Here is an 18,907-nt window from a genome sequence, read left to right as displayed (position 1 = left end):
TTTGAAATATAATTATTTATTTAATTTATATTATATTAAATATTGAAATTCTTAATTAATTGTCTCTTTAATTTTTCGTTTAAATTATTTTATTTCATAATTTTGTTTCATTTAAATAATTAGTGTTGTATAATTTATATTTAAAAAATGATATTTTAAATAATTACTATTAAATGGATCGTGTTTCAATAATGAATAATAAATTAATTTGTCTTGATAAATATTTAAACTTATGATTTAAAAAATACTTCAAATAAAAATATAATATTTTATATTGCGATTATTGAGATTAATATTTAGGATAAAACAAAAAACTAAATGATTAAAAAAGCCTTCATTTACAATTACATGAACGTCGTAAATTCATATTTCTATTAAATTGCATTTATTAAAATCATATAGAAAAATCAGTAACATAATAATCAAATACACTGTCTACATCAGATATGAGATTGCAGTCATTGTTAAAATTGTTGCATCCAAAAATGAAAATGCAAGTTCAGGAATAATGTCTAATTTATTAACGTACAGGTTTTATACAATTTTACATATAGTTAATCAATCAGATAGTTATATATAGTAGAAATTTAAAAAATCAAACTTATAAATTATAATATGTTTAGGGTTATTTTTTCTAACCTAAGTTTTTGCCTTTATCTTTCTTTTTTTTTATTTTGTTTAGTCAGTGACTACATCAATCTTAATATTAATTATCGATTGTTGATGGTAATTATTTTTCTTATTTTTTCATATTATATCCTTTGTTTCTTCTAGTTTTATTAATTTTAAATAAAAATCATTATTCTTCCGACACTTTCTTTGCTTAACACACTTTTTCTTTATTCTTGTGGCATATTCTTATAGAGTTTGGTGTGTTTTTTGTATATCTCTGCAGTCGTGTTGGTACTTGTACAAAGATCCTTATGACATTTTTTGATCGGTTTGTCAGTAGTCACGTATTGTCATATCCCCTCTTTGATAAAAAGTTATTTGTTAATATAATCAAAATTATATAGCAAAACAATCTGACAAGTTGTCTGTTTGCTCATTATTTTTTATCACTTCGTAAAATCTCGTCAACAGAGACAATGAGTTTTATAAAGTTATTAAGTTCTTTTGATAGTGATCATTTTTAATTGAAGATTTTATTTTTCTTTGTATTTTTGGGTTTAATATTTTTATTTTACGTATAAGTTTTTCTGTGTGACTACTATCTTCATTTTTTCTCTATGTTTGGGTGTATTGTAATTTGGATTTATTTTATTATTTTTATTAATAAAATTCAATTGTAATTGTTTAAAAATTAAAAAAAAATCTATTTATATTTTAATGATAACTGCAAAGTTTTATTTATATTTTTTGAAAAAGCAGAAGACCGTGTAGTGATTGTTAGTAGTATACTACTCGGGGACGTGAACGGCAGCAGTAGCATCCTTTCATTAAAAGTATATATATATAAAATTCCAGATTTGAATATTACATATATATATATAAGAATATAAATATTTATTATTAAATGATTAAATTTTTTGAAATAAATATTAATTTGTATTTATTTCAAATTAAAATAAACGAGAGAAAGGTGAGCTGAGAGTATGGACTTATGGCCTACGCCCCTTTGCATTCTCTCTCTCTCTCTCTCTCTATGAGAGCCTGCATCACCATTTGTTTTCACAGATTCTTGTCTTCACTTGCTACCCATATTTATGCAAATTATAAGTGATGCTAACGGGCATTGGACTTATGGTTTTGTGTTCTTCTTTTTGACTTTAATAGTTAGTCTTCTCAGAATTTACAGCATTAAGTAATACTTGCTTGGAAATTTCCAACTTCATTCGATGAAAACATACTACCATGTTTCGATAAAAAAAAAAGTAAATTACATCATATTTCATTCATTATAATTTATTTTTTTAATTTACTTATTAAACAAACTTTTAAATTGTTCATATTTTGATCATTATAAATTATTTTATTATTATTTTATGATGTGATATTTTTGTTATTATTAAATATAAAAATAATTTTAAATAAATAATAAAACAATATTTTATTATTATTAATTTAAAAAGATATTACCGTCTCTTCTCGTCACTGTCGACTATTGTCGGTCTTTGAATCAGTAACTATTTGATCTCAAATTATATCGAGAGACTCACTTTGACACGTTAAATCAGAATCTGGTGATTTTTTCATTAAAAATGTCAAAATAAACTTACGAATTTCGACTAAAATATTTCAATTTTTAATGGTGTAACATCTCATAAATTTTATCTTATGTTGATCAAATCATAAAAAAAATGATTGATTGACATGACATTTTTATTTTGAATTTGATAAGGCAAAATAAAGTTGATTTTTTTTGTAATAATGCAGTCAAAAAAAATTGTTTAAATATGTATTCGAGAGATTATTTTATTGAATGGATGAATGCTACAATAAACATCGAAGTCGCACTAGGTTTCCGCGTCTCCCCAAGATTCCATAGAACACTATCCCACTCTCCTCTCCCCGGATCACAATGCGTCTCTATTCCCTCTCCCAACGATAAAAAAAAAGAAATTAGAAGTATTAATATTTATTAATTTTTTTAATATAACGTTTTGATTATTAAATGAGATAATCTTAAAAATTAAAATGGTTAAATTTTATGGAATGAGAGCATCATGTATTTTCATTAACTCGTGACGTCACAAATATGCACTCATTGCTCTTTCACTTAATAAATATATTTTAAGTTTGGCGTATACTTAATAGGGAACGGACGCATAAATTATGTTGGAGGTGCTGACTGTAGAAATTATATTAGAAATTTAGGGAGCGTAAAATTGCAAAAGGTTTCTGGAGGGCAAGGAAAAGAAAGGAGGTCAATGTTTTATTGAGGGTAAGAACAGGAAGTAGAAGGAAAACCTTTTTGCAGCCTTGTTTTGGCTTATAAAGAAGAAGAGGTACGACGAAACACACAACTTGGACTGAAAACTGCGATTTCAATTTCTTGAACGGAGCTTTGACCACAATTAGAAACAAAGGGAGCAATTATTTATTGGTTGGAAAATCCCCCACATTAATCACACAATTCAGGACATGTAACACCTTTCCACTCCCATTAAAACCCATCAACGGTTTTCCTTTTCGGCCTCCAGTTTAGTTTAAGAAAGCATATTGTTTTCCCAAAAAAATAAAGTAAAATTACTATAGAGGTGCCATCTTGATATCTTGGCTGGTGAGTCATCACTGGGTTTAAAAGCTCCGTCACGGAAAGAAACAACATTGTCGACGCCGGCAATCGCAATCGCAATCTACTCTAATCCATTCCAGCATCAAAGATTAGATAAGGATAAAAGATGGTAAAGACTAGTGAGATGTTATTCGTGGCTTCTTTTACGGGTCATGTTTCTTCAATTCTCTATTCTTTTTGTGTGGGTTAACACCTGAAAAAAGTAGAGAAATTAAAGAGAGATTAGACAGCCGCACAAAGGCAAAGACCAAGGAGACTGGACCTTTTTTTTCCTGCTCTCTTCTCTCTCTCTCTGTTCAAATGCTTCGCGATAAATGTCTTTTACTATCATCATCCTTTTTTCTAAAAAAAAATATTTTAGTCCCCTAAGTCTGGCATAAAGAGGAAGATCAAAAATTTTAGATTACTGTAGATGTAGATTCTGATAGAGAAGGGGAGTTTCTGTGGGGAGAAAGATTGGGTCTTCTTTTTTTAAAATGGATAAAAGGTGTCACTCTTCTGGTGCCATGGTGCCACCACCGGTGGCACCAACGTCAACGATATTAACGATCGAGATCGTTACCTCAAACATCTCAACAAGCTTTCTCACAATATTTCCAAACCCTCCACCAACGCTTCTCCTATCATCAAAAAGGCTTCCTTTGACCACACCCACCCACCGCAGCAACCTCCACCCTCCGAGCCTCACCTGCATAATCAGAACCAAAGCAGTCTCCAGGCTCAACAGCACCAGCCACCGGTTTACAACATCAACAAGAACGACTTCAGGGATGTCGTACAGAAGCTCACCGGTTCGCCCGCTCACGAGCGGTTATCTGCTCCTCCAATCTACCAACCAAAGCCGCAAAGCTCACGACTCCAGAGGATCCGACCTCCTCCATTAGCGCACGTTAGCAATCGCCCTGCGGCAGCGGCTTCCATGACCGATTCCGCCGTACCCAACATGAATCCTCCCGGTTGCTCTCAGCCTACCCTCCCTATCAATGGCCCCGTTAGTAATAGCTTCATTCAACGACCACAGGCTGGGCCGCCTCTTTCGCCGCTTCCCCCGTTTCCAGCTGTGCACGCGGCTGCCGAATCGCCGGTTTCCGCCTATTTGCGATACTTCCAAAGCTCCATGCCCTTCACTGTTGATTCCAATCCAAAGCAATTCCCACCATTGGTCCCACTCATCTCACCCCGTTGGAACAACTTAAGCGCTCCTCAACAGCAACAGCAGCAGCAACCGCCTCCGCAAAAGCCACAACAACAACATCCGCCACAGGTATCATCAACGGGGATAAACCAGTCACAGTTATCGTCATCATCATTACCGTTCGGGTGCCTGAATTCTCCACGGTCACCATCCTTTATTTTCCCCAAGTGTTCTATTTTCTCCAAATTCGGGTCAATTAGGATTCCCGCTGTCACCAACGGTGCCAGTGCCGAGTCCAAAATGGCGAGGCCTTTGATAAATTTTAAGTTCAGGTAAGCCTTCATGGAGCGAAAATTGTGGCTTTAAAGATTTTCTGTACATGGTTAGGGTGGTGGGGAATTTTATTCAATTACCAGTGGTCGGATAAAGAAAGAATCTTTTATCGTCCTGGTCAGAGTTTAGAAGCTTTCTTTTCTTTTCTTTTTCATTTTGCTTGCCATATGACAGAAAGTTCAAATTTTCTTATTTTGTTAAAATATTGATTGAGAACAGAGTTAAAAATTAAGTATTTATTAAACGTTTTAGAAATATGAATTACTTTTATCTGTAAGAGCTGTTCTTGCCGCATCTGTGATATTTATGATTTTATCTGTTAATCTTAGTTTAGCCATTTTTGGATGTAAAGATATATTTCACATTTTTTAACCATTTGACACAAGATAAAGCTGTTGTTTTGTTCGGTATAATGTTGAAAATACTCATAATATTTGATTAAATAATTATTTTGAATTTTATTATTTCAGAATACTTTAACACTAATGTTTAATTTTAGAGAAAAGAATAATCTGAAGATAAAAACTGTTAATTAATAAATTATTAATACTTTAAAATAAAAAGTTTTTTTTATGTTCTGAAAAAAATTAAAATGATTAGTCGATAAAAAAATGTTATTTTTTACATTATGTCTTCTGTTTCTAGTTTTCATATATGGGATTACCATAAAATTCAAGTAGGTTTGATTATTATTTTCAATGACTTTTACAATTGCTCATGATCCATCATTTGAAATCCTGCATGTTATGTGAAGTGGTTTATTTGATCACAATTAGGATTTATGACATGACATCTACCATTTTGGTCTCTGCAGGAAATAGAAAAATTTAGGGTACGTTGGTTCACGGAATGAAAGATTATCAGTGGGAATGTAAGATTACCAGTGGGAATGTAAGATTACTATGGAATAAGATTACTGGGAATGTTATATTTTGTGTTTGGTTGGCTTAGCAGGAATGTAAGATTACCATGTTTGGTTAAAAGAATAAAAGATTATTAGAATGTATATTTGACCAAATTGTCCTTATTATATATTTGTTTTTTTAACAAGTTGAAAAATATTTATATATTTTCTTAAAAAAATTAAATTCATAAAATTTATATAATTTTTTTTACAAAATTAAAAATATAAAAAGGTTTAATGAAAGGGTGATTTTTTTAACCCCTGAACTTCATATAAAATTTTAATTATATATTTTTTTGTAAATCTAAAATAGTTTAAGAATAAATTTGTAATTTAACCTTCGTAGAATTTTTATTATTCAATGACAGAAGAATGATATTTTTGAAAGAAAAAAAAAATTAATGACATTTTAGTCCAAAACGCGGGTAATCCAACAATACCTAAGAAAATGGAGGTAATGACATTCCCGCTAATATACCCAAAAAATCTACTATTGATAATCTTACATTACCGGGAATGATTCCCGAACTAACCAAACGGGGAATGTGGATTTCATTCCCATTGGGAATCACACATTCCCCATCCAAACACCCCTTAGAAACATTGTCACAAAACAACAAATAAGATCTGTAACAAAAGTTTGATTGTTAGAATCAAAGCTCTTGCAATACTTAGCAGGCCCTCTTTAGAAGACAGCTGGGTGGATCCAGGGAAGGAACCAGGTTTTAACTACGAGGGAGGTAAGTTGTTTAACTTTTAAATAAATAGAATAATTAAATCATGAAAATTAAGAGATTCAGTCTAATTTCACAAATTTTAAAATTCAAAGGTCTTAAAAATAATGAAACTAGATAAATTTAGGATCAAATTTAATTTCATTAATTTTAAAATTGACAGTGTCCAAAAAATAATTATGCCATAAGATTATGAGAGGGAAAAAGATTTAATTGCAATAATTTGAAAACTACCAATGGCTTAAAAGGTAATTATACCATCAAAGTTGCGGGGACAATCCCCTCCCACCTATAACATGGTTCCATGATCCTGGGTAGATCATTGATGTCTACTGGCTGATGAAAAATTATATTGTGTATATAATTTATAGCATTTTTATCCCGATAACACTATTAATTTTTAATTAAGCTTTTATTTTAAATATATTAATTTAATAAAAAATGTTATTTCCATAGATAGTTATGGATGAATTCCATTTTCTTAAATAATTAAGGACCCGACTATTCTGAAATCTGTTTTATTTGACCAGATTGTCCAGTTACTCCTGGAGCAGTAGAGGACACCCAGTTGACCTGTTCTATATACTAGGTTGAGAAAAATTTGCACATTATTAGTAGTTTTAAAATAAATACTGACAGTATTGAATAAGAATGCAAGCTATATTGCATTAATGAGAGCTTATTTGTAAAAAAAAAAAAGGGAAAATACTAACAAATATGAAGGAAAAAATGCATACATTAGAGGTAGGTTTTTATAAGAAATGAGTGGAAGAATGTTCCAGGCAGGTTTGGATATTTTATTCAAAGGTGGATGTAGGGTTGATATGTGTGGTCATGAATTAATAATGGATGGGTGTAGTGTTGGTAAAAATTGACTCAAATATTGCTCACCTTTCTAAACCTTGGGGCTGCTTATATAACTAAAAATTCAATGTTGATGGTAATGTGTTATATTCTATGTTTCAGACACTTCGAGTCTGTTTAATTATCTTAAATCAAACTTTACGGGTTGTATATATAATCAAACTTTGGGTAAAGATAAATTTCAAAGGGTAGTGCACGACAATATGGGAAGAATTGAAGCGGTAAGCAGTTGAATAATAAAGAAACATAAATGGAAAATGATTTCGTTGTTTTGGTACGGTATGGGATAGCTGAAGCAAATCCTCAAGATGTAGATAATTCGTATTTTTTCAAAATTAGAAAGGAAAAGAGCTCAACTCCATAGCCTAACAAGTTAGAAAAGTCGGCCCAACATCTGACTCGCTCAAGAGTAGGATTCAACAATAATTTTTTTTATTAATTTGAACACACTATTTGAATGATTTACAATTTAAAATTTATTTTATTAAAATAAAAACCTAAAATTTTAAACTACTACGAAAAAATGATAATTGAAAAGAATCAAATTTATAAAAAAAAGTTAAAATTTAAACCAAACGATATACTGCCTAATCAAAAGTGAAACGAGATCACTTGTATTCTCTGTTTTAAAAATCGGACCGGATCAGCCGGTTCAACCGGAAATCGTTGCTTAGTCCGATTCAATCTAAACCGGTTAAACCGCTATTAGTGAACCGGTCAGAATCGTTGAACTGTTCGAACCGGACCGGCTGAAAATCGGGATTTTTGTTTTTTTTTTAAATTAAACCAAACAACGTCGTTTGTTAAACGAGCCAAGTCAAACTCGAGTATTGCTGAGCTCGACTCGAACTTGAAAACTTTAAAAGTAAGCTCAACTCAACTCAAACTCACAAGCTAAAAATTATCAAGTTCAACTCAAACTCGAAATATAATATTGAAATTTAAACTCAAAAAAGATTGAACTAAACAAAATTTAGAAACTCGATTGAAGCCTAAAATTCGAGCTTGATTGAAGTGAAAGAATAGTTCACTCAATGCTTACCAAAAGGCTCCATGATTTTGAATGCCAAATTACCTCTATTATTTATAGAAGTTAGTTGTGATGCTCTTTTATGTTTCTTAGCAATGTGAGATTGTTTGTTCTCATATTTTTACTCTTTAGACTTTTGGGATGCTATTCTATGTTTCTTAGCCATGTGAGATTGTTTTAAAAAAAATTAAACCAAATAATATCATTTTGTTATGCTTTTTTAACCCCAAATTTATTTTTTAATTATAGATATAATTATATTTATTATTTAATATGTTTTACCTTAAATATTATGTTGTAGTTAATTTAAATCATTTTGTTTCTCTTGATTTTATAGTTTTTAACTTATATATGTTATGACTTGCTTTGAATATGACTTGTGATATAAAAAATTATTTTTTATTAAATATTTTTAGTATTTTTATTTAATTTTTTAAATAATTATAACATTGTCCGATTCTTCCGACCGATTGACATGACTAATTCGCGGTCAAAATTTCAGCTCGCTAAAATCGTAAACGGAATACAATAGGTCGCTGCTTTATTTATTTACTTTATAAAATTTTACTGCCGCTGTAGAAGACTGAAATCATAACCTCTCCCCCTTCGTCTCGCCTTATTATCCTACGTTTTTTGCTCACCCCCAAAGTAGAACTCGCCAACTGAAGAAACGGCCGATCGCCTCCTCTCCCGGCTATGGCGGATGCTCAAACTGAAAAACCCCTCTCCCTTTCTGAGGTAATCATTTAGTTTTTTCTCATCTGTTTATTTATTTTGTGAAGCAATGATTTTAGCAGTTTATTTTTAACCCTTGTAGAAATTGCTGATTTCGATCTCCATTACTTTTTCCCTGAATTTTTTTGGACTGTTGTTGGATCTTCAATTTTGGATTTTAGATCTTAGTTCAATTGGATTGAAATGAAACGGATCCGACATTCCGACTAATGAATGCTGCTGGAATTAGAATCATTTGGTGGATAAAGCATATCAATTTTTTTGAAGTTCTTGAGATGTGGTTTTGATTGAATTATGATTCTCTTTTTCCGGTTGTCGAATATAATTAACGTCCAATTTTCTTGAACATCATTTTGAAAATATGATATCTGGATTTTTTGCCAGTTTTTGACTGAATCAACTCAATGAAGTTACTCTACGATTTTATCTTAAGGTTCGACTATTTTTGCTTCTCAAACATGTTGGTTTGTTGGGGGGTTTCATTCATGAAGTCCATTGAAATTTAACATTTTGATCCCAAGTTTATTGGGTCTTTTACTGGTTATGGTGCTTTATCAAGCAATAATAGCTGGATCGAATGGAAATTTTGACCAAAGGTTTCGGTGGCTTAAGCATCCAATGAAGGGGTTATAGTTTTCCCTAATTCGTGGTCATCTCAATCCACACGGTAGCACAGCACAACATCATCAATGTTCCCATTTAGGAACTACATGCAAATTCATTTATTAGCATGTTGTGTGAGCAATAAGGTTCTTAATTGATTTAGAATAATTAATTGGGCTTTCTATCATCTCCTTTAAGCCTGTTTTGCTTACATTTAAATTTAACTAGGTTGCAACATTGTTTTCCATGATCGTGTATTGATAACTTCAATGCAATTCCTACTTCTCATGTATGTAAAACCTTTTGCATAGTTGAGCCGATACTAAGTTCTCTCATTCTGCTTGTTTGTGCATGTATAATGGGGGTAATTATTTGACCTTATTATGCATGAAACTTAATTTATCTTAAATGTTTGGATATGTAGCAATATGCACTGGAGAAAGAGAAGAAATCAGATGTGGCACCAAAACCAGCAGAAGAAAAAGAGGTTGCAAATCCAGTAAATGCTGCCTCTGGCTCTGGGGATGTTATGAATGAGAAATTGGAGGAGGCTCCTGCTCCAGCTGAGGGAAACACCGAGACCCCTCCTGCTGCTGAAGAAAGCTCTGAAGCCAATCCTGCTGCTGGGGACAGTGGTGAAGGTGCTGTAGCTGATTCGGAGGAAAGTAGCGAACCTGCTGCACAGGAAAACTCAGATGATGCTGAGGAAACGCCTGAGATAAAGGTTACCATGCTGAAGGCTGAACATCTTTTATTATGAACTTCGTATCTGCTGCTTCGAGTTCTCTATGTGTATTGATAACTCGTTTTTACATGTTATATTGCTTCACTAACATAGTGTGGTACTTTTATGATATCCAGCTTGAGACTGCCCCGGCAGATTTTCGCTTCCCAACTACAAACCAAACAAGGCATTGCTTCACACGATATATCGAGTACCATCGGTGAGTTAAAATATGCTTATTAATCATTTTGTATCTTATAATGGTATAAAGGTTTGTTTCTTCTGACAATGCTTCTTGACATGTCTTTATCTTTTCGTCTTATACAGTTGTGTAGCTGCAAAAGGAGAGGATGCTCCTGAGTGTGATAAGTTTGCCAAGTATTATCGTGCACTATGTCCTGGAGAATGGGTGTGTATTTTCTCTAGAACAATGATACACTCCTTTTCATCATAATCGATTGCATAATTGCTTTAGCTGTTATTGCATGGATTCTTTTGTCACTCATTAATGCATAAATCGGGAAATGCCTTATGAATCCTATCATTTTGAGAGGGGTTGCTTAGTATGCTAAATTATGAATATTAGTTACATATGATATGATGTTGGACTGTTGAAGACAAGCTGGATGAATTAGTTCTATTACTTTTACAGTGTGAAAGTTAAAAGCTGCCATGATCTGTGAACTCTGAGTTCAACTGTATCTGACCCGAAAATACACCAAACTTGCATGTTGTAGTAAATGGCTTCAATCACTCAAGCTACTTGAGCTCAATTTGGTGGATGCTTGGGTTTGATTCTTCGGTATCTAGCCGAGCTAAACATTTCAGTTACTTGAGTAACAAGTCAAGCTGAGTTCAATTATTTTAATACCTGACTACAGAGTATTGTGTACATAGTTAAGCCTTTTTCTTAATATATATTTTGATATATTGAATATGTACATTTAAGTTAATGAAAAATATATATATTCAATTCTTAGTTTCTCTATCTATTCGAGTCAAGCTTGAGTTGCTGAATGAATAATTTATGAGCTGAGCTCTAATATGAAAATCAATGTTCATTCAAGTTAAAGTTGAGCTCTGAGCCTTGACTCTGGCATTAGATCAGCTCAACTCTGCTTCACTACGAAAGAGGTCCTTAGGATCTCTGACTGTATTGTCGGTCCAGAGATTTTTGTTAGAACCTAACATGAAGAATCAAAATAGAATATAACACAGGAGATCATGACTGTGCAAGATGCTGTAATGATATATTTGCTCTTGCCAATGCCAAATCATTTTATTGAAAAGGTATTTTCTAGCGTGGGGAAAAGATATTATGATCTGATTAATCCATTCGTCCAGCTCCAGTTTAAACTATTTGAGTATAATATGTTCCAGATTCTGAGGCTTGTATTAGTATACTCTGTCATCATATGTTGCAATGTTGGCTAATTGGTTTATTTACCATTTGTGGACTCTTTAAGCTAACAGTTATCCTCTTTTTTTGTTTCTCAGATAGACAGATGGAATGAGCAAAGGGAGAATGGTACTTTTCCAGGTCCTTTGTAGATGGTACCCCATGATTATCAGAAAACCGTCGTGCCTTTTCTTCTGTTGTATCAACTGTTAAACACAGATGAATTTCTTGGCTGAAAACAGATTTTTTTTCCTGGAAAAATATCCTATTTGAAAAGGACGAGTTAATAAGAAAATTGGGCGTGTACCCTAGCTATACTATAGATCAATGGACGACGCAATTGTGTTTCTGATAAAAGGAATTTACTTCTCATCGATTCCCATGCTTGGAACCTCGTTCTATTGCTTTTCTTTTCTTTTTTAAAACTGGTGCGGTGATCATCAGTTTCAGCCTTCTAGGTTAGTGTGGTAAACCAAGAAATATTAAGAATTTGAGAAAAGCTTCTATGATTGTATTTCAGACCAACCGCATTTCCTTTTTTATTTATTAAGACCAACCACAATTCTTGAGAACATAAATTGTCCATCCTACCTGGGTTTACTAAATATCTCAAGTCAGAGACGGGTGATACAAATGGCATGTTCATAGGATAGAGCCCCTACTCCCTTCACTGTCTCCACCGTTGGACTTTTTAAGAATGTTTTAGGCAGTGCTTATTGGGTAGGCATGGACTTTTGAAGATCATAAGTCATAACCCCCGGGAAGCGTGTTGTAGCTTTGATAGATCGGCTTATCAGACTTGAGTGGATTTGTGAATGAGTGCTGATTTCTGGTGGTTTAGAATAAAAGTCTTGAGATAAAATAGATGGGTTGGGTTGGGTTGAAGAAAGCATAAAAGTCTGCAACTTTGAGACGTTGCCATTTTATGCCTTCCATGAGGAAACACCAATACATGAAACCGAAAGTTAAAGTCGAACCTGAAGAGTAATATTTACGTATTGAATAATTAGCAATTGAACTATCAACGCCATAAGTACAATTCTTGCACTTGTTTAAAAGGATCAAGATGTGTAATTTTTTTTTGCGCTTCTTCTACAAAATGTAGGACTGATTTCCTAAATCCACAAACATAGCATGATCGCTAAATTCATCTCATTCGCCTCTCTTTCGTTTTAAGTAATATCTCTTGGAGATTCGTCAATCAAAATACGAATATCTTAAGAAAAGCAAGCGTCGAAGTTGTTATTTTTCTTCAATGACACCGTGCAGATCTTACCAACTTATCAAACAAGACTATATTTAGCTTAAAGGACTAAAAGCCAGTCTAATTAAAAGGGGTATAACAGCAACAGAGTTCCATTCCAAAATGAATATTAACATCAAACTATCATAAGAAAATATCAGAGATGAATTAAGCCCTTTCACCGCGAATCCTCCTGGCAAGTTGAATGTCCTTGGGCATGATTGTAACACGTTTAGCATGAATGGCGCAGAGGTTGGTATCTTCAAACAATCCAACCAGGTACGCCTCTGCTGCCTCTTGCAACGCCAATACTGCATGGCTCTGGAAACGCAAGTCTGTCTGCAAGCCACATAAAAGATCCAATGTCAAAATCACCCATTACATAAACTTTTTCTCCCCTTATCTCAATTCCAATGTTATTTACCTTAAAGTCCTGCGCAATTTCACGAACAAGCCTTTGGAATGGCAGTTTCCTGATGAGAAGTTCAGTACTTTTCTGGTACTTCCGGATTTCACTGCATCCAACGGAAAATCTTAGATGAAATTCGTGTCAACAAGAAAAGAAAGAGACGGAAAAAACAACCATTCGATTACTAACCGTAGAGCTACAGTTCCAGGACGATATCGGTGAGGCTTCTTCACGCCTCCCGTCGTCGGTGCCGACTTGCGAGCAGCCTAAGAAACACAAAATGATTTTTGACAAAAGGGCTTTTAATCCATAAGAAGGAACAAATAAATTCGAGGTAAAATAACAAAATCGAATAATTGAAGAAGAAAGAAAACCTTAGTGGCAAGCTGCTTCCTTGGAGCCTTGCCGCCGGTAGACTTACGAGCAGTTTGCTTCGTACGGGCCATCTATATTGACCATTTCAAACCAAATAATTATAAAATTAGAAAACAGAACAAATAAAATCACTAAAATTTCACAAAACTTCAAAGAAATTAGAAAAAAAAAATAACTCGTAAAACCTGGAAATTAAGACTACGCTTACCACAGAAAGGAGAAGAAAAAAGCTGCAAAAAACGAATGCGAGGAAGTTTTAGAGAGAGAAAAGTGGATGATGCGACTCGAAATCTTGAAGGCAAGAATCTGGGGGTAAGAAATAGAAATAGTAAACGTATTTATAGGCAACGGATGTGAACCAATAAAGAAAACGTGACACGTTCAAAATCCGACGGTTAAAAGTTCCTTGTGCTGTGTTTCTTTGAGCCTCCGTGAACGGCCTAGATTCCCTTTCAAAGATTGTCTCCTGGATCAACGCGGAGAGATACTCGCTTCCTATTGGTACACAAAGTTGAACTTCGCCGGCTTTTTCTCAACAGCCGCTTTGTCGCGCCGACATCCTTCTACGACGCCGTTCTGAGCCGTCAACTGGAAAAAAAACCAAAAAATGGCAGTGGAAACGACGCTGTCGGGTACTGTTATGTAAAACCGAATCGGTGACACAGATGAACACGTGTTAAGATATGATTGGCTAATTGTTTTTCTCTTTCCTGAGAGTAAGGAAGATGGCGTAATTTTATGTTTGGCCCTAAACTTTCACCTAGGAAAAATAAACAGACCGTCTCATGTTATAGAAACAAAGGGTCGAGGCGTAATGCATGACGTTATAGTGTTGTTAATATGACTTACCCGAATGTTCCAGTTGGAGAGGAAAATAGTTTAACGTTGAGGTATATGTTATATATTTAATCCTTTCAACAAAAAAAAAAAGTGTTCTAATTAGTAAATTAAACCAGGCTGTTGTTTTACCGTGGTTTTATTTATGCGTTACCTACGATCGAATCAACTAGCTTGATCCTGCATTAGACAATCATGATAAAAAAACTGAGTTGCCTCTTGAAACTTGTTTTTGAGTTTATAATAAAAAATTTCTTTGCTTCTTATCAAATGGGATTATGTATCAAATTGCATCTTTGACTTGGAAATGACAAAGGTATTACCTGAAGAATGGGTAAGTGGTTCAAAACTTTATTACCTGAAGAATGAAGCCGTGATGCTGGAAATGACCCTCACCGATTAAACTCTCACACGTCATGAAAAGGGATTCATGTAACAACCCGACTATTTACAAAATAATATTAATTGAAATTGGAGGTAAATTATGAAAATGAGTGAAATTGGATGGTATATTTTTGAAGTAAAGGAAATTCAGAGATCAAACCCTGAATTTCCCTAAAAGTGTCGACAGGTTTGGTTATAACTTAACGTGTTTTCTGATTTCAATCAGAAAACAAAAAAGCTTTTCTTAAACTTTCACTCCTCCCGCACCTCGACTTTCAAGTCCGATTCCGACGCCGTTCGACATCCGATCGTCAAATTGAAACCACCATCGTGTTCTTTATCGAGTCAGGAACAATCCCCTTAATTAATTGAAGCGAAACGCTGCTAAACGTCGGAAATTTCAAGTCAAAGCATCGACGTTTTTTTTAGCTCTATCGCCGAGAAAATCTCAAATTCACCGTCGATCGTTGCTCAGTTTACGACACCTCCTGCACCATCGTGTTCCTTGTGTCGTTTCGAGTTCACCGGTGTCAACCTTGTCCGCCGTCGACGGCGGCGCGTGAGGAGGTGGTGCAGTCAAAGATTCGGCCGATTTGAAATCGAGCTCTCCGCCGTTCAAAAATTTGAACAAATCGTTGTAAGTATCTCGAATCGCTCAAAATAATTTTTAGAAATTTTTTCGGGATTTTTAGGGCTCCGGAGGACGCCTCACGCGCCACACGCTCCGCCGCAGGGAGAGTGGCTGCTGGAAACCGGTTTAACCGGTTTTCAACCGGTTCTGACCGGTTTCGACCGATTCGAACCGGTTTAACCGGTCTGAACCGATTTGACTGGTCTGACCCGATCGACCGACCGACCCGACCCGACCGTTGACCCGAACCGACCCGACCGTTGACCGTTGACTTTCTTTGACCAAAACTTAAAATGGTTTTGACCGAGCATTAAACGACCGTTAATCTTTTCCGAGTATACCTATCCTGATAGTTTTCGACGTGCCGAATCCGTTTCCGCTGTCCGTTTCATCAAATTCGAACCCGAAGGCCTCCAAATCAACGGTCAAAGTGGTTAACTTTGACTTTGACCAAGAATCTGAATTTTCGAAAAGTCATACTTTATGTTTTTCGACGTCCTGATTCCGATTCCGCAATCCGTTTGGCCAAATTCAGACTCAAAATACCCCAAATTGATAGTCAAACCCGAAAAATGCTTATATACTTAAGAAGTCTAGTTTTGAACAATTAAATAGGATTTGAGACTGATAGATTATTATTGTTTGAAGGTACAAGAGACTCTCCGGATCGTTCGACAGCTCGACCCAACTCTTCTAGATCAGTTAAACCACGTGTGCCATTATTCACGCGTTCGAAAACTATAGCAGAGCGTGGTGAAACCAGCAATCAGTAGATTTGATATTTGAACCTATTGTCGAGGTGTGTTCCCTACTTATTACTGAACTGCTTTATTGGTTTTAATATGTGGTACACCGAATTCATTGGTTATTGTTTTATGGATGAACCAATTTTATGTGACAATTTATGGAATATGGTTGCTATCTAATTTTTGTTTTGAAATGGTATATGATTACCATGTTTTTGGATTTATGGAATTTATATCACGGTGCAATTGAATTTTGGAATTGAATTACGATGGAATAGCTCTGATCAAGCTAAATGGGCCTAATGTGACTCTTGAGGGCCCCAAGATGTTTCATTAGGTCGGCTTTCCTTTGTTGTGTGCTTAGGGTAAGCTATATGGACTTATTGACTTGGGCTTAAGGATACAACCTTCAGAGCCTATCCTTAAGTCAGCTTTCTTTTTGCTATGTGCATAAAGTAAGCTATATGGAAAATAATTTTGGGAACTACTGATGGTGTACCAGAAAAGGGTTTAAACTATGATTTTCAAAAGTTAAACTCTTTTACGAATTTGTGAGATTACTGGACTATGATTTGTACCTATTGTGATTTTATGGAAATGTTGGGACACACTGAGCCTAGCTCACCTTTTGAAAATGTTTTCCCCCTTTCAGATACTGTTGGTTAGATACCTCGGTTCGAGCACTTGGAGGATCAACATATCTCTTGAAGTAAATCAGATTGTAATGTTTTTATCTTGCAAGTTGACTTTATTTTGGTGACATGAACCTTATTTTAAAATATCGGATTTTATAATGATGATCTTTTGCTATTACTGCTCGGTTTATTGTGATTTTGAATTTGAAGACATGTTTTAAATTAAATTATTATTTATTGGTACTATATTTACGAGTTGGATTTTGATAGTATAATTTGTTTATAATTTCATGTTATTTATATTGTGATTTTATATTGATGGAATAACGGTTTCGGAAAATGTCTTTAATAATCATAATGTGATCCACTAGACTTAGTCGAAACGCATAGGTCGAGTCTAGGAGTTTACATTTATTGGTATCAGAGCTTTTGGTTTTTAACCCTCGGACTGTGTATGAGTCCACATTGAAAATACAGTTTTGAAAAATTTTACAAAACGAGTTACTAAGGCTATGTCACAAAGTTATTAAGATTTTAACTATGTTCGAGACTCCAAGTGCTTATCTAACCTTTAGTTTATCTTCTGTAGTAATCTCGAGATCTACCAAAATGAGTGCTAGACGTGGTCGTCGAACTAGTCGTGGACGAGGTCGAGTGGCTAGATTTGCAGATCCGATTGATGAGATACGAGTAGATCCCCCACCTCCGATAGGTGATCTTTGCTCCTACGACCCCAACGAATATGCCACCTACCGATGGTATTGGCATGACTACACCGATCATAGGAGCGACCGATATTGAGTCAGAGTCTACTGAAGTTGTATTGGATGAGAATTTTAGTAGACAATTTCTGCAGTTAATACAGGGAGCAGTTAGAGCTACTGGTGTTGTATCTGAGGTTCCTATTTCACAGACGTTGATTGCCAATGGAGTTAGAACTTTTGGGGGACAGATTGGTGGAGCTCCTGCTGAAGCTGAGGATTGGCTCCAGGATACAGAGAGACGCATAGATCAAGTTCTTACCAATCGTTTGACCTGGAATTTCTTTAAGGATCACTTTCGGAGTCATTTTCTGGGAGAGCGCTACTTAGCTCAGAGATGACAAAAGTTTCAAGACTTGGTTCAGGGAGACATGACTGTTTCTGAGTATGAGATCGAGTTCTTGAAGTTACTGAAGTATGGATTCAGTATGGTACCTACTGAGAGAGATCGATGTCGTAAATTTGCCCTTGGACTCAGATACGAGCTGCGTAGGCAAGTTGTAACCCATCAGGATGAAATATTTGATGTGCTGGTGGGCAGAGCCAAAGATGCTGAAGAGGTGGAGGTTTTAGCTTCTGGTAGAGAGCGTGTTGATCAGGAACGATCTAAAAAATTTTCAGGCCTGATGGAGTCATCAACACAGTCCGGGAAGAGGACTCGTACTTCAGCCCCTCAGAGAAGCAATACACTTTTCAGGCCTACAGCATCCTCACCGTTAGTTGGCAGTCGAGACGGTTATTCGTCGTATTATAATGGGCCCCTTTGTGAGTATTGTGGTAAACAGCACTCAGGAGATTGTCGTAAGAAGATGGGTCTTTGCTATCAGTGTGGATCTAGTGGTCATTATCGGAGGAATTGTCCTCAGCTAGTTTCGTTTGAGCATACCACTATCCAAACTCCTGTGCGTTCGCAAACTATAGTACAGACCCCAATTAGAGATCATAGTCAAGGAAAGACTCGATGATCAGCGTCCAGGACAGATAGTAGAGCCCGACCTCAGCAAAATAGAGGGCCAACAGCTTCTGAGGCTAGACAGCCAGCTTTGGTTTATGCAACTAGACATCGTGATGACAGAGATGAGCCTGAGGTTATTGCATGTACATTTACTATTTATTCTACCCCATACTTTGCATTATTGGACAATGGCTCCACTCACTCCTATGTATCGAGCTCAGTATCTCGAAAC

At 35.0% G+C, this 18,907-nt stretch overlaps 2 protein-coding genes and 1 pseudogene across 3 annotated transcripts; 2 read left to right on the top strand and 1 right to left on the bottom strand.

Moving 5' to 3' along the window:
* Positions 1-3,714: 3,714 nt before the first annotated feature.
* On the top strand, positions 3,715-4,756 carry LOC120180126 (annotated as a pseudogene).
* Positions 4,757-8,831: 4,075 nt separating this feature from the next.
* Positions 8,832-12,021, top strand: LOC120180139 (cytochrome c oxidase subunit 6b-1-like). The gene is made up of 5 exons (XM_039185526.1): positions 8,832-8,976; positions 10,001-10,300; positions 10,438-10,520; positions 10,628-10,709; positions 11,798-12,021. Exons 1-5 carry the CDS (start codon positions 8,935-8,937, stop codon positions 11,849-11,851), a joined length of 561 nt encoding a protein of 186 aa, XP_039041457.1. The 5' UTR covers positions 8,832-8,934; the 3' UTR covers positions 11,852-12,021.
* A 1,020-nt stretch (positions 12,022-13,041) lies between these two features.
* On the bottom strand, positions 13,042-14,011 carry LOC120180203 (histone H3.3). Of its 2 annotated transcripts, XM_039185583.1 has the most exons (5): positions 13,935-14,011; positions 13,726-13,797; positions 13,541-13,617; positions 13,367-13,457; positions 13,042-13,281 (listed from the first exon to the last, which is right to left on the bottom strand). In XM_039185583.1, exons 2-5 carry the CDS (start codon positions 13,795-13,797, stop codon positions 13,111-13,113), a joined length of 411 nt encoding a protein of 136 aa, XP_039041514.1. In that variant the 5' UTR covers positions 13,935-14,011; the 3' UTR covers positions 13,042-13,110. The 2 variants fall into 2 exon arrangements, with proteins under 2 accessions (XP_039041514.1, XP_039041515.1); XM_039185584.1 differs by lacking the exon at positions 13,935-14,011 and having other exon boundaries at positions 13,726-13,822.
* Between the last annotated feature and the right edge of the window lie 4,896 nt (positions 14,012-18,907).

The sequence above is a fragment of the Hibiscus syriacus genome, unplaced genomic scaffold (assembly GCF_006381635.1).
Source record: "Hibiscus syriacus cultivar Baekdansim isolate YM2019G1 unplaced genomic scaffold, ASM638163v2 tig00112491_pilon, whole genome shotgun sequence".
Taxonomy (NCBI): domain Eukaryota; kingdom Viridiplantae; phylum Streptophyta; class Magnoliopsida; order Malvales; family Malvaceae; genus Hibiscus; species Hibiscus syriacus.
Note: the sequence above shows the minus strand (reverse complement) of the source record. Positions and strands in the feature narration are given on the sequence as shown.